The 15,476-nt window shown below is 30.2% G+C and overlaps 1 protein-coding gene across 1 annotated transcript in view; it reads right to left on the bottom strand.

Annotated features, from left to right (window-relative positions):
* The window catches only part of LOC130449017 (uncharacterized), an 81,267-nt gene that overhangs the window by 3,181 nt on the left and 62,610 nt on the right, over window positions 1–15,476 (bottom strand). The window contains exons 10-11 of the mRNA XM_056786649.1: window positions 1,321–1,521; window positions 494–643 (exon numbers count right to left, since the gene is read on the bottom strand). Coding sequence (XP_056642627.1) covers window positions 494–643; window positions 1,321–1,521 — 351 coding nt within the window. The remainder of the gene's footprint in view (window positions 1–493; window positions 644–1,320; window positions 1,522–15,476) is intronic.

The raw sequence follows: 15,476 nt of genomic DNA on the forward strand, positions 1-15,476 counted from the left end.
TTTCACTAGTTTTGTGATTATGCAACAAATCGAAAATGATGGAAAAAATATAACCATGAAAGTACACGACTTTTTTATACAAAGGAAAATGAGAGTAATGGAATTATGGTAAGAAGTCCTTTAAAAAATTCCGGCTGAGAAATAGTCTACTAAATAATTCTATTGAGATGTGAAAGAGTATTTTCAGTTCCTTCCCAATCTCGTTCCAATTTCAATTTTATTGCTTACATATCTTTTTGATTGCTTAGTTTCCCTTTAACGATTTTGATGTGATTGTTCTACAGAATCGGTATGTAGCAATTTTAATTAATAAATTGAATCTATAAATTAATTGAAAATCAAATTTCATGAATAAATGTGAAGAACAGCCAAAACATGTGTATGTATCAATTTCAAATGTTTCTTACTCAATTCAGGACACTGGAATTAAATTTGAAAACTTTTTAGAATATTGAACAAAAGAACCTTTATTGTATTTGTTTTGTTTACTTACTGGTCCATTAATATCCATGGCGTCATCTTTGTATTTTTTCTATACATGGGAGTACTCTTACAATGTTTATGAAAATCAATTTTATACTGAATTATATTGAGTGCGTAGTCCTTTGGCAGCATTTGTAAATATTTAGTAGATTTAGTGGACCTAAAATACACATTTGGAAAATATTTAATTCAATTTATTCCTTTATTTATCAGTAGTAGGAGTACCATTTATAAGTGATAAGAAAATTCTTGCTGAGTAAGGATTAACATCCAGTGAAATTTAGGAAACCTATAATTATGTTTAATGTGACTGATGGCTGGCAGTAGATTTATTTCTGGAGAAACTATATTTATACCATTTAAAAAATATCTGTGAATATGTTTTCACACGAATATATATAAAAACAGGAAAAAGACAATGAGAAAATTTACGCAAATTATCAAATTCCACGAAGGCGATTTATTACTTATTTTCTCTTTTTCCGCTAAACTATTGCCAATTACAATCATCAATTCCTAATATACAATCCCTAATCACACAAAATTTCAAAAATGGGAATAAAATACCCTTGTATTTTACTTGGGCTTCGAAAACTCAAAAATTAATATATAAAAATTAAATTTTGGCATAGTTTGGGTTCACAGCGCTAAAAACTTGTTAAGAAAAAGTGTATCACAAAATCGGTAAATGAAATTTAAGAAAGGGTGTTTTGTGTTTTCCACTATTTGTTATGACTACTCTTCAAATTTAAGTGAAGATGTACGAAGTAGAAATTGTACAATATGAAATGATCTGTGATTAGAAAATGTGTTACACCATATTATTATTCTATCTACCTCTTCATGCTTAGCATCGTATATGGTTTTTGACCATTTTTTACATTTTCTTTGCTTGAATCAGTCCGGATGTCAGAATTAAGTTTTAAACTTTTTTCTGTTTGGTCATCTTTACTATTATCATAGTCTGTTTCTATGGAATTGTCATCCTGAATACAAATTAATTTTGCATTTTTTACGCCGGTTACAGTAACTGTTGGTCTGAAACAAAAGTTAAAAGCATAAATAAAATAATTTCTGTGTGAAGTGAATAATAATAACTATTACTTTCGGCAAATATTTCATTATTTTACTAGTACAAATGACTTTCTACTGTTGTACAAATAAAAAAATAATGAAAACTATAATAGCCATGTCTTATTATGAGCGTCGTAATCGAGAAGGTAGGAAGTTTGGGAATCAAGAAGAAGATATAAGAAATCTAAAAAATATATTAGTTGTAACACTTATATCAAGAAAATTAGTTCTATTGCCAGACAAATATTGAGAAAAATAAAATTCTAGTGTTGATTATTAAATTAAACATATTTTTACGTAGAAAGGGAAGGAATAAATCGAAAAATTACGTGAATACTATCCTGAATATGTTCCTTCCGATGGTTTAATTTGTATGTGGTTATCTGCTTTTAAAATTGGTCATAGAAGCGGTTAAATCGTAATAAAATTAAGATAGCAAATGCAGTAAATATTTCAAGCGAACGGGTATATAATATTTTGCATGGAAAGTGACAAATTAAAAAGCGATCAGTCATGTGGGTACCGCGATTGCTTAGTACTAATCAAAAGATGTTTGAACATCTTTAAACTTAATTCAAGTAAATTTTTCTGTCGATATGTCTCTCGACTATACCATTATACTTTAGAAACATTTTTACAGTCGTAACAATCGACTTCATCTGAAGAGCGTGCTTCCATGAAAGTAAAAGTTCATTGCCACAGTGTTTCAGGATGCCAATGGTGCGATCTTTTTTGATCATTCAGGAAAAGAGAAAACGATAACTACTGACCAATATTATGCTGGTTTTCTGATGAGTTTTGATACTTTCAATTTATATTATTTTCCAGGCTTTTAGAACTTATTCATTTTTATTATCATGGATAGCAAAACGAAATTGTTTACAATGTTGTACAAAATGGTTGCATACACACAAAATTATTTCAATTTGAACTTGTTATCCCATAAGATTAATACTCCCCGACTTGTTCACTTTTCTATCCCACTTGCTTAGGACCTCCAGGCTCGAATATTTGGTCATTTATTGTCGATATTATGAACATCCTCGACCCAACGCCAATGTAATTCTATATACATACGTCTATAACTTGGTATTCGATGTACCCTGCAGGACAATAGTTTAAGACTATCTAATTAAAGTAGGAACATTGAATAAAACTCCATGTCCATGCTAAAAAAGATTATAGTTAGGTAAACTAATTTTTCATCAAAAATCCTCCTTTACATTCTATGATTTTTTTTTTACAAGTCTGGGTATACTGGCAATCAATTTGTTGATAGTGTCTTGTGATATATTGCTCTTACCACATAAGTTGAATGGGATTGAGATCCGGGCTCTGAGGTGGTCAAGCATGTTTACTTGGATTCATCGGTCCAAAAAACTTTTGAAATCCTCTTCAGTTCAATCTCTATAAACAAGAACTTCATTCGTTTTTTCTTGTTTTATGTCAAGCCTCTATTTAGCTTGTTGGTAACAATAGAATTACCTTCACTTGGCGTGGTAGGTCTTGGTCTTCCCGAGCGTGGACTATATTGAAAACTGCCTATCTCTTTCTATCGAGTTTTGTGCCATGAACACAAGTCTTCGATAACTTCAATTGTAAAGCAAACTCCGTTCGGGTTTGCCTTTATTCTGCAGAAACAGAAGTTTAGACTAATTGAGATTATTTGTGGACAAACCCATATTTTTAGAAGCTGAATAATCCTTATTATTGACCGATGGGAAACAAGAGCAAAGGAATTAGTTATTAGCACATCATAAAAATATTATAACAATTCTACCACCTGGCTCTAACGCAGCGTTTGAAAACAATATCTGTTTATTGTCCAATAATAAGTGATAGTAAATAAAAGAATGACTTCTTTAGATATTTGATATTAACAATAGAATATGTAGGTGTACATTTCTTATATTTTTCTTATGGGGTTTCGCCACAATTGATAGATAATTATATTGTTTTAATGTGGTCTTAAAGAATTGGCAACAGTGTATATAAGGGAAGTTGCTAAACGTAATGTTTGTGTGAATTTTTAATGTTAGGCTCTATTACAATATTGACAGGCAATGAAAAGGCAGATTTTCTCCTCTTGGATGGCAACTAACAGTAATGACTATTATAATACTCGTATTATCTTTAAATTGACTTTGGAAAGTCTATAAAAACAGATAATCTTGTATTGTTCAGTTTATAAATGATATTTAGATTATTCTGCTTTATTTTTTGATTAATAAGACAAGCACCTCATATTTTGAACAGTAAATAAAAATATTAATATTCCCATTTTAGAAGAACAAAATGATAGGTTAATTACACCGATCGACAATGGGTGAGATCCCCTATGGTCTTTACTATGGTTACCTAAGCTTTTCCTGTCTAAAATAAACATATAAGAAACTTACAATTGTTGGTTAATCCTTCTCAAATAGACATTGCAGTGTTATTCTTTCCTAATTTCCCTAATTTCGGAAAAGATCAAAAATTAGTGGCCATGCGAGTCGATAAAATTCAACAAATAAAATCGAGAAATTCAGCATATCACCAAAAAAGCACAAAATCACTCTGATCAGATCAATGCAGCTAACATACTGGAAGATTCAGTTATAAGGACAACTAAACTAAACATCTGGTAAAATAAACACCGACGTACTGCGTGAAAGTTAAGAGTTGTTAAAAATACATAAGGCCAGCGATGATATACAGTGCAGAGACAGGAGCTGAAACATCTCTAACAAAGATGATTCTAAGAACAACTGAGATGAATATCGTAAGAACTATATACACAGGATTACAGGCAGAGGAATGTAGTCATCACAGAGAGGTGTCAAACCGGCTTTTTGAGATAATGAGTACGTATAGAATAACTAAGAGAAGAGCCATAGTACTCTCACCAAAACGATGGCGAGATAGTTGGCAATTTATATCACAAAACCAGGAACTAAACTGGTCATTCGTCTTTTTAAAGAAGAAAAATAGAATAATAGAATTGAAAGTAGTATCACAAACTATATCTATTTTATTTTTTTCTTGTTGGTTTGTTTTTATACATATATTGGTCGGGCCGCAAAGTATATAATAATGTTTACTTCCATCTCTAATATGATTCCAAAATATAGTCTGCCATTCCTCGATTACAGCTATGAGAGAGTTGTCAACAGTTAACCATATACGATGCAGTTTCATTTTATTAGAGCGGCCAGCACTCACGTCCAGGAATTCTAATCTAAACACCAGCTAGCTTTGCTATTTGGTTCGTGAAATTAAAAATGTGTAAGTATCTGACTTATAGTTCGCATTTGGAATTGAGGTTTTGGATAGATAATTTCAAGTGATTACTTCTTTCGTTTAATTTATCTAAACTTTGAATTGAAAACTTTATTCAATCAAAGTTTTAAGCAGTTTACTGCTATTGATTGAGCGATTCAATACCCAGATATAACGGATTTTACCAATATGCAAATTTTTTCTGACCTCATATTTTCTGTAAATTATTTTATCATAATTACGGTTGACTAGCCCTTCTAGAAACCATTTGTTTCTTTAATTTTAGCTCTAAATATTAAAGGAAAATATTTCTCAAATACATTTCACAATCCCCTGGTAATTCTAATGTCACTACTTTTCTCTTGGTTCTGATAAGCATGGGAGGATAAATAATCTATTCAACATCATCCGAATAGTTAATTACTTTTTTAATTGGTAGTTCGCGTTTTGACATTAAGTTTAGTCACGTGCTACACCTTTTCATAACAAACATTCCTATTCAAAAGAATTAAAAATGCAGTACAGATTCAGTGTTAAGCAACCATAGATATTAACATCATTATTGCAAAGTTACTATTTTTAAATCATGACATGATATACATTTAAGGAACAATTGCAAATTATTAGTAACTTACAGTACGATAATAAATGTGAACCACTATTATCCGAACAATCATTTGTAAAATAGTGTTATTCAGAAAAGATACTGACGTTTTTACCGGATTTACACGTAGATTTGATTGTTAATCCATATTTGATCCGCGATAAACGATTATCAACTATGGTAAGTCAGACAATTTTATAGCATTTGTATCATCATTATTCAATACTATCGAAATTTTCGAAAATAAATCCAAACTCTATGAAATCAATATTTTTGTATATAATAATAATTGGTTTCATAACAAGATACAAATGGTTATTATTAAATCAATTGAAATAACATCTACGTAAGCTGGATATAATTTTTCAATTTCCTTTTATTAAGGAACCAATCTATTTTATACCGTTAAGTCAAATTCAAAAACTTATAGTCCCTATTGTTGAAACCAATTATTTGAAAAAAAAATTAGATCAAAGAATTTTCAGTTCCGCAACTCGGGAATATCCTGCGCTTAGAACATGTAAAATTTGTTCACTTGGTGGTATGTAAGTAGTATTACATAGAAATTATACATTTGGTCCCTGGTATGGTGTTTTGTAAATAAGTAATGCCCATAATTTTAATCAGATGAAAAAACCTTATGATGGATTGATCAATGCGTGAAGTGTTTGTTTTGGTATTTCTCATCAAGTAAACAATTTTGTTGAGTCCATTTAACGTCAACAATTTTACTTTGATACTTTTGCATAAACTAAATAAGCTAAGTAATAATCTAAATATGATTATAAAACCAAATAAAAACATACTCAATAAAAACACTGTTTGAGTGGGATAATAAAATCAACCTTGACTAAAACATGATTCAACAAATTCCGGAAATTTATATTACATAGCATCCTTGCAACATTTTAAAAGTAAATGATAGGAAATATTCACGATATTTTTTAATTATCAGACGCACAATGCATTAAGTGCAAATAGGTTAAAATAATACTCACGGTTATTGTGAGGTCTGTTGGACTTTTGATTTTAAACACCACATAAAAGTTATACAAAATACTTATATAGAAATAAGTGCATATAAGTAAACAAATAAAGCACTGCATTCTAGGACACACACACACACACACACACACACACACACACACACACACACACACGCACTAGTTATGTTTATCAGACAGACATCGATAGTGAATAAATACCATTGTAAATTCAATCAATTCACATTGCATAATAGGATAAAATCGGATGATCTAGCAAACCAATAAAGTGTGTGTTCGCCTTTTTTCAAATGTGGAAATGATTCGTTTGTTTACAAATTGGCGTATAGTTATAACAAAATATGGTTCTACGCCATTGTATTGAAACCTATTCTGTTGTCTGAATTATTGATTATTGGCAATTAATTTATTTCACAAATTAAATTTCCAGAGACGAATACTTCTTCCATGCTCTTCCTACCTTTGCAGGAGTCGGGCGTGGATTCCTCCTCTATCCAAGGTTTCCTGTCTCCATGTTTTTTTGTTATTTGGTCTGACTATACTTATTTTCATCTACCTCTTCTACTGACATTATATCCTGCTTCGATCACTTTCTTTCAATTCACTTTTAATGGAACAGATTTCAAAAAGGAAAGAAATTAACCAAATAACATAATTTATAATTATGTTATTTGTAAATGTAAAACATTCTTACCTACCATATGTACAAGGCTTTACAGCAATTATCGAATTATTTCAATAAATATGATATTAGCATAAGTCATAAAGGACATAATACATTATCCAAATATTTCACTAAATTGAAACCAAACACCAAAAAACAAAAGAAGTAATATTATATATCAAGTGCCTTGTACTAATTGTGACGCTGTCTACATAGGGCAAACATCTCAGTATTTAGAAAATAGACTAAGAGTCATCAATACGATAAAAAAAATAGAACCGCATTAACGAACCATGAAATATCGAAAAAACATAAATTCAATTATAAAGATTCAAAAAATCTTAAAACGAAATCTAATACACGAAAAAGGGAATTTTTAGAAATGGTTCACATTCATACGAACGAAAAAGCTATAAATGAAAAAAAAAAGAACTAAATAATTTAAGTAGAATTTATAGTTCTATTTTGTTAATTCTAATAAAACTACAAATAATTTAATTGATTACTGCCAACGACCAAGGAAAAATTAATTTTTCTTATTAGAACAAAGTTCTAGGTTGATTTTATCCTTATTTTGATATTCATCATGAAGGTGATCTGTAGATTAATATAAATAAGCAAATTGTCAGTGTCAATATCATATTTTGATAAAGACTTAAAGAAAAGTCGAAACGTCAAAATTTATCTTTCTTTTAAAAATTATCAAAAAAAAAATTAATTTAAAAACAGAAGAGACCTAAAATCAAGAATATTTAGATGTATTAATATATCAAAAGGTCTAAGAAATAAGAAATTAAAGAAATAAATATTTCTATATATATATATATATATATATATATATATATATATATATATATATGTTAGGTTAGGTCTCTTAGGTTTTAAAATTAGTTTTTTTTACTTAACTTCAGTCTTTATCAAAATATAATATTGACACCGACAAAATAATTGCTAAGAAGTGTTGAGAATTATCCTTTAAAAATCTATTATGGAGACTATCTATTTTTTGTTTTCAGGGAGCTTCATGTTGTAAAGGAGAGGATAAAGTAAGTGAATTTTTTGTTTTTCTTCTATCTAATTATATTAGTTTTGGCTCTGCTTGCTAAAAACATTTGTTTAGCTTTTTTTAGATATTTAAATAAAAAAAAAACAAGTCTTCATAATGAATTCAATTCGTTATGTCAAAAAGTTCAAAATAAAAAACCTTAATGCTGCTCTTAAATTATGATTGTTAATACAAGCATACAATAATACAATATTAGAAACCTTGGAAAACTGAAAGTGGAAGATTAGGTTTATTTTATCGTAGTCCGTTACAGTTTAACAAATACTATTGTGAATCCATATCTCAAAACAAGAGTTTATTGGAGGAGCCACCTTTGAAAAAAAATATTTACAACATACCTTTGTAATATATCGATGTAGAATTAGGAGAAAGAACAAGTAAACAAATATTTGTTATATATTACTATTTCAGTACAAATCGTTGTACATAGAATGTATGTGAGTTTATAGTCGAGCGAATATTGTGTGAGAGGCATAGTTTTAAAAATATATTTTTACACCCTAAACATAAACTATTGATCATGACTACTATCGTAACTTAGACGTTTATTTTAAGACGTTATTTAGAATAATACTATCGTTTATTTATTATTAATTATCTACACGTATGTTTTGCACGATACCAACGAAACTATAATGAATTCACATTTTGATATTATATTCTAGTTTAAACAAAGAGCACACATTTTTCGTATAAAATTATTTCGAATAAAACAAAAAAAATATTTGCTTTAGGGACATTTAATTGACATGCTTTTCATTGTTGGATAGATACAAATACCTATTTCTGGAATGATATGAAATATGATTAATAGTTACATAAAATTGGTATCAATTTATAGCTAGGCTCGTACCACCGAAAATCTGGTAATATCAGAAAAACGGGGTTTTTGCGATATCCATATCACGTCAAGTGTGTCTAAAAGGTATTTTCCTTTTTCATGAATTTAACCTAACTCGACATTTTTTTATTGGAATAAGGTATTGGAGATGTATCGTTTTCAAATGAATAAAGGGTTTTGAAAATCATACAGGGATTTTTTTATTATTTGTTTTAGTTGTTATTTATAAACATTTCATCTTGTTATCAATTTCAAATCAAAATCATTTATTTAAATGCTTGTCAAAAAGTTATGAATTTCACTCAAGCTCAAGAGTACGTTTATATGTATTTAAAAATATTGAAAATGGTTATAATAGAGTTGATCAGAACTTCTAAAATGTCTGCTAGACGCACAAATTTTTTTGCATGAAATGGGGTGGTAAGGGTGGTAAGACAAATATTGATTTCAAAAATACGTAACATCTTCGCCTCATTGTAAAAAATCGGAATAAATTTCTTCTAAGAGTTTTTAGCTCTATCATGCAAATTCTTTTGAAACTAATTCTTGCTATCATCTCCCTAGATGTCCAAAATGTACACCATTTGGTTACAGGCATAGCTCGACTTTTGTAAACGAAATGGCGTCGTCCACTTTAGGCAAGCTATGAATTATCATGATCATATCTTCGTCAGCTGTGGGTCACTTCATCTTCTAATGAAAACAGTGTATTTTTGATGTGCTTAAAGAAGACGTTACCCGTTTGTGTTATTTGCTCTAATAATTATACCGCCTATTATATCACACCAATAACACCCCACCGTCTTTCGAATTAGATTTACGGAGCAGGGTTATGTAGCATGTTTTCAAGTGATATCCCAGGCAAAAAAAATAAAAATTACATCAATATTTTAAATTTGAAAGTTACTTATTGGAAACATGCGATTTATTCATTGCATTTCTGGTATACCTTTATTAGGAGCATTTTAGAAGAAACCTGTTGTTTGTAATGTTGAATATTGATTGCTACATACCCTAGCGGATCTTTTAGAAACTCAATTTCCAGCAATTTCTCTTTTCTTACAATAAAACAAGAGATAAATGTATATTCAGAACAGAAAACTTACTGAAAGTAATAATTAAAATTAATTTTCAAATTAATAATAAGTGGTCCATATAATTCCAGTATAAGGGAACATTGTATACTCCACATAGAAACAATGAATAACATCAAAAATATGTTTCTTCTATGTCAGAACGTAGTACGATAAATAATTTTCAATGTTCAAAATTAACGGTTACGCCAAAAATATTTTCGCTTTGGTATCGGGCGCAACCAATTTTATAGGTGTACTTAAATTTCAAAACATAGTTAAAATTGAAAACATATAAAAAGCCTACCGTAATAAAAATATATCTTATTGATCATTTAACACAAATTAGTTTTCAATGTTTATGTCATTGTTTAACATGTGACGAATTCAAGGATTATGGGTATTTGTTTGTTTAAATAGTATCTTGATAAACACCAAGTTAAGCAATATATAAAGTAATATGTGGGTATATTTCAGGAATACTTACTATTAAAATAATTTATAGTAATAAACAACTGTTATATTTCGTGGGTTTGGTACGTATTGTACAGCATAGTAATAATAATAAAACTCACTTGGTAATATTCGCATATTTAGAGTATTTTAAAAAAGGTGACTCCACCTCAAGGATAGGTACAAAACTAAATAATTGCTAAAAGCTTTCGTAACGCCATACATATATTCAAGATAAAGGATATACACATTTTTTACAATTTTGCTGAAGTTACATGAAATATTTCAAAGAAATTTTATACGTTGTGGAGGCTGATACATCCCATGAATGGAATGTTTTTATTTCTGACTCTCATAGAGAACGCTGCACGTTACACAGTTCGTTTAAAGTAGTATTGAACTTTCTAAGGTTATAGGTTTATTGATCAAATTGAACTCAAACATTTTATGTAGAAACTTACCAAATGAAAATACATTTACGAGTAGAGCCATTGAATGACGTTGTCGAGAAATTGGGAATGTGATTCAAATAGGCCAAGAACCATTAATGAAGAACATTTTATTTCAAATATAGTTTATTGTGCACACTACTGGTGTAATGATAATCCACAAGTCAAAAGGATATCATTTATGTTTGAGCAGCAATATTGAGTAAAAAAATAATAGGTTACCATATTCGACCTTGAAATTTAAATGGTGATATGTACCTGGATTTTGTAAGTAATCACTTGGGTTTAACGCTAAATGAAATCTCCAATTTTTAAGTATGACGGTGTGCCACCGTACTTTGATAGGTTTAGTAATTGGTGTAGTAACCATTTTTCGAATCGATGGATTGGTAGAGGTGCAGAAATTCATTAGCCTTCTCGGTCATGCAATTTTAATCGTTTGGACTGTACCGATAGACGTATGAAGAAAAGGTAAGTTCACGTCAAGACTTATATCGCGATGACAGAATTAAACGTCCTTTTAATGACCTCATAGCTGATCTCCAACCGTTTAATTACTTGATACTAGCATCGGTTCATACTTGATAATTTTCGAATCAAAATATGTATTACGAAAACGATACATATTATCGAGTTTTACCAAGAGTATGTTTTTGTTGGGAACTTGAATACTATATAAGTTGACTTGAAATTTGGATAATTAAATCTTACCTTAAAAAAGTTATGTTCAATACTGCAAGAACCGTGTAACTAGCGTCATATGTTAGATATGAAAACATGGGATGAGCTGCCATAACACATTTTTATAAAATTTCCTTACAATGCTGTGAATAGTTTCCGCAAAATCGTTAATTTTTTCCCCAAAGCCCTTTATCTTGATTATGGATGGCGTTCTGGATTTTTTTACTAAGCACATCTTAATTATTTTTCAGTTTTCTAACTTTCCTAGATTCGGGGTCACCTTTATCCGAAACAGCATATATATTAGGGAGTTAGTATTATGTAAATCATTGGAATTCCACATTTCTGCTTAACTAGTTGAAACTACACGATTTCTAATACATTTATTAATGCCTCTAGGCATTAGGAATGAGATTAACAATATAATCCTGGAGTATCTCATTCCTTCCAACTCTAACTAATGTTGAAGTACCATAAAAATTAGAGGAGTATGCTTAACCTTCTATAGATTACATCCCATACAAGTTGTATTGAGTATAAATCCCAGGATCTTGGGGGACAATCTAGAAAATTGATTCTATGTTATCCTGATAACCCTATGGCTCTTTGTGTTCTGCCAGTCAGCTACAAATACTTTTCATTTATTCGAACTCAATGCATGAATTGTGAATTTTTACGATACAAATTAAACCGAATAAATTATGTATTCTGATATCGGAACCGGCCTTCTTGCCACTTACATAAAAAAATAATTGCATAAAAACTAGAATGTTCAAATGAGAGCGCTCTAATATTAATCTTGTATCACGACTTTTATGAAAATACGAGAAATATATTTGATATTTCTACTAAAACGTTTTGCTAAAATCCTTGTGTCAACTTTCTTCTACCTGTAGTGCACTACTTGTATAGCCGATCTGGGCCCTAGAAAGTTCTTTAGAATAGTTCCAAAACAGTTTAAAGTATTCAGATACTCTCCAAAATATACAGGGTGGGCCAGAAAGGCGTACAATTTTACAAACTTGCGTTTGAACGTTATGATAGGGAGCTGCGTGGGTGGAGGGGATGAGTAGCTCGGTTCTCGGAAATTTAGTCGCGATGGATCACTTCACCGGAGCGCAACGTGCATTCTGCATTAAACATTATTAGAAAAATGGCGATTCGGGCGTTATTGTTCACCGTTCGTTTCGACGTGAGTTTGGATTACATGACATAAACCAGTGTCCGAGGGAAAGTGTGATTTGATCTTGGATCAGAAAGTTCAAATCTACTGGTTCGACTCTCAATAAGAAGCCTACGGGACGCCCAAGATCAATAAGAACAGAAGTCACAGTTCAAGAAGTTGAAGCTTCAGATCAACGTAATCCTGGTATCGACTCGCAAGCGATCAGCCGAACTTGTGGTATCCAGAACATCTTTGCGTCAAATTTTGTCGAAAGATCTGAAATTACACCCGTATAAAATTCAACTTGTGCAGAAATTACAGCCAAATGATTTAATTTTAAGACGAGATTTGTTGGAATAATGTTGGAACGCTTTCAGAGTTTCAACAATATTCTGTTCTACGACGAAGCCCATTTTCACTTAAATGGGCATGTCAATAGACGGAATTATCGGACCCAATTTCTTGTTAAGGGATTTTTTCTTTCCCCAACTTCAACAATTTGAAGCCTATAATCATACGACATGGTTTCAACAAGATGGCGCGACATTTCATACTTCTAATGCCTCTTTGGCGGTCGTAAACTAGATGTTTGCTGGGAAACTGATATCTCGCCGAGGTGACATTGCATGACCGTCTAGAAGTTCGGACCCAACGCCACTGAATTTTTTTATGTGGGGATACCTGAAAAGTGAACTCTATTCCAATAACTCAGCCACGCTTAATCAGTTGAAGACCAACAACCGTGAAGAAATAACAGCTATTCCCCGCGCAATGTGCCAGTGAGTTTTTACCAATTTCAGATCTAGATTCGAGGAATGTTTGCAACGCGATGGTGCACACCTGAATGATGTTCTTTTAAAAAAATGAATTTCCCAGATGTATATTTCAAATAAAAAAAATGTATGTGAGTTGTATTTATTTTTTTAAATTCGCAAAACTTTCTGACCCACTCTGTACTATATCTGCTTAAGCATATAGGTATGGGAGAAAGAAGAATAATCTATCTAGTTTCGACACGATATTATACGAGTAAGGGTGTTGAAATATTTGAATGATTTAGTATAAGTTTAGTCTATAGATATAAAATTTTAATGCTTCCAAATTTATTTATTTTACTCTCGGATTTTTTATGGATGTAGCAAATTCGATTAATATAGTGAAACATTTCATATTATTTGTTACAACTTAAAATTTTAGAATACCATTAAGAATATTGCCAATGCTAATCTTTACTGTTGCTATGAGAGAACGCAGATGATGGATAAATAATCAATCAACAATTATTTTAAAGGCGATTTTGTTGAAGTAATTTCACTGTATATAAGTCGTTAGGTTATTGTTGATTTCTTATCTAAATAATTATAGTCCTACATAAGCTAATAATTGTTTTTTTCAAGAAAAAATTGGATAATTAACATTCCCTGATTGGAACCAACGCTGATGATTAATTTAGGATTCTGCTATTTTGGTTGTTGATAATTTATTTCCATTGTAACTCATTGATATAATCAATTATGTTGGAGAGATTTTCCATTTTTCACTTTTGTGATTTTATAATATAAAGTACCGCATTTATTTCTGATCTTGAGTCTTACTTCAATCCCGACAGTGCTTTTAGCTTAATTAATATATTTTTTTTTAAATCCATGGTTGGTTAGTTACGGCTGTTTAGATGTCCTTTGCTTTGTTTTAGGTATACTAGTTTTTTTTCCTTGAGCCCCATTTGTTAAGAAACATACCGTCCAAAATTAATTTAATTTATCTCTTAAAGCTTATGAAATTAATTAGTGTTAGTCTCGTTTCCTTTCTTTTTAATTATTATTAAATACATGCAAAACCTTCTATTTTAATTTCGAACACGTATTATCAGCAATAAAAGAAATGCTAATAAAGAGTTGTACTCTATTTTCGTTATTCAATGTGAAGCGTTATTACACTGATATAATCTACTGATATAAGGATAGGGAAATTATGATGAGATCATTTCTTATATATTTATTGATTTCAACATAATATTTGTAATCATTTGAAAAATACTAGTGGCTTGTGCACGTACATGTTGCAAAGATTTTTAGTTGCAACAAATAGGATTTTTAGTTGCAACAAATAGTTTTGATACGATATGGTGAGTGAAATATATTTTCAGTATTTACTTATTCCCACAAAATGTGTAAAACAATCAATCCAAATAAACTCCCAGTTTCTATAATTTATAAATTGATGGTTGGAAACAATAAAAATTCGAATTATTTTCATAAACATTAAAAAAGGTAGAAACGTTTATTATCTGTAAAAAACGTCCTTTATTAATTACAAGAGAACTAAAATCAAGACCATTTACTGTGAAAACATATGAAAAGGTCTAATATTATAGTTATCGTTTGAGGTAAAAGTACTCTCATCAGAAAAAAAAATTTATTAATGCGGTATTATATATTTCCAAAATTAGCTCCCCTGACTTAAAACAGAACAGCTTGCTTCGTTATTTACCTTTCTCTGCAGTGTGACAACTTTTGACTTTGTAGGGATAAATTCCGTTTGCTTTATCAATGTTCTGGATATGTGTTTTTTCAATGTACAATTCAATTTCTGATTATTTGAATTTGAAACAACTAAAGTACCCGCTTTAATAACAGTTTAAGTTCAATTTATTTTTCT

Source organism: Diorhabda sublineata, chromosome 9 (assembly GCF_026230105.1).
Source record: "Diorhabda sublineata isolate icDioSubl1.1 chromosome 9, icDioSubl1.1, whole genome shotgun sequence".
Lineage (NCBI taxonomy): Eukaryota > Metazoa > Arthropoda > Insecta > Coleoptera > Chrysomelidae > Diorhabda > Diorhabda sublineata.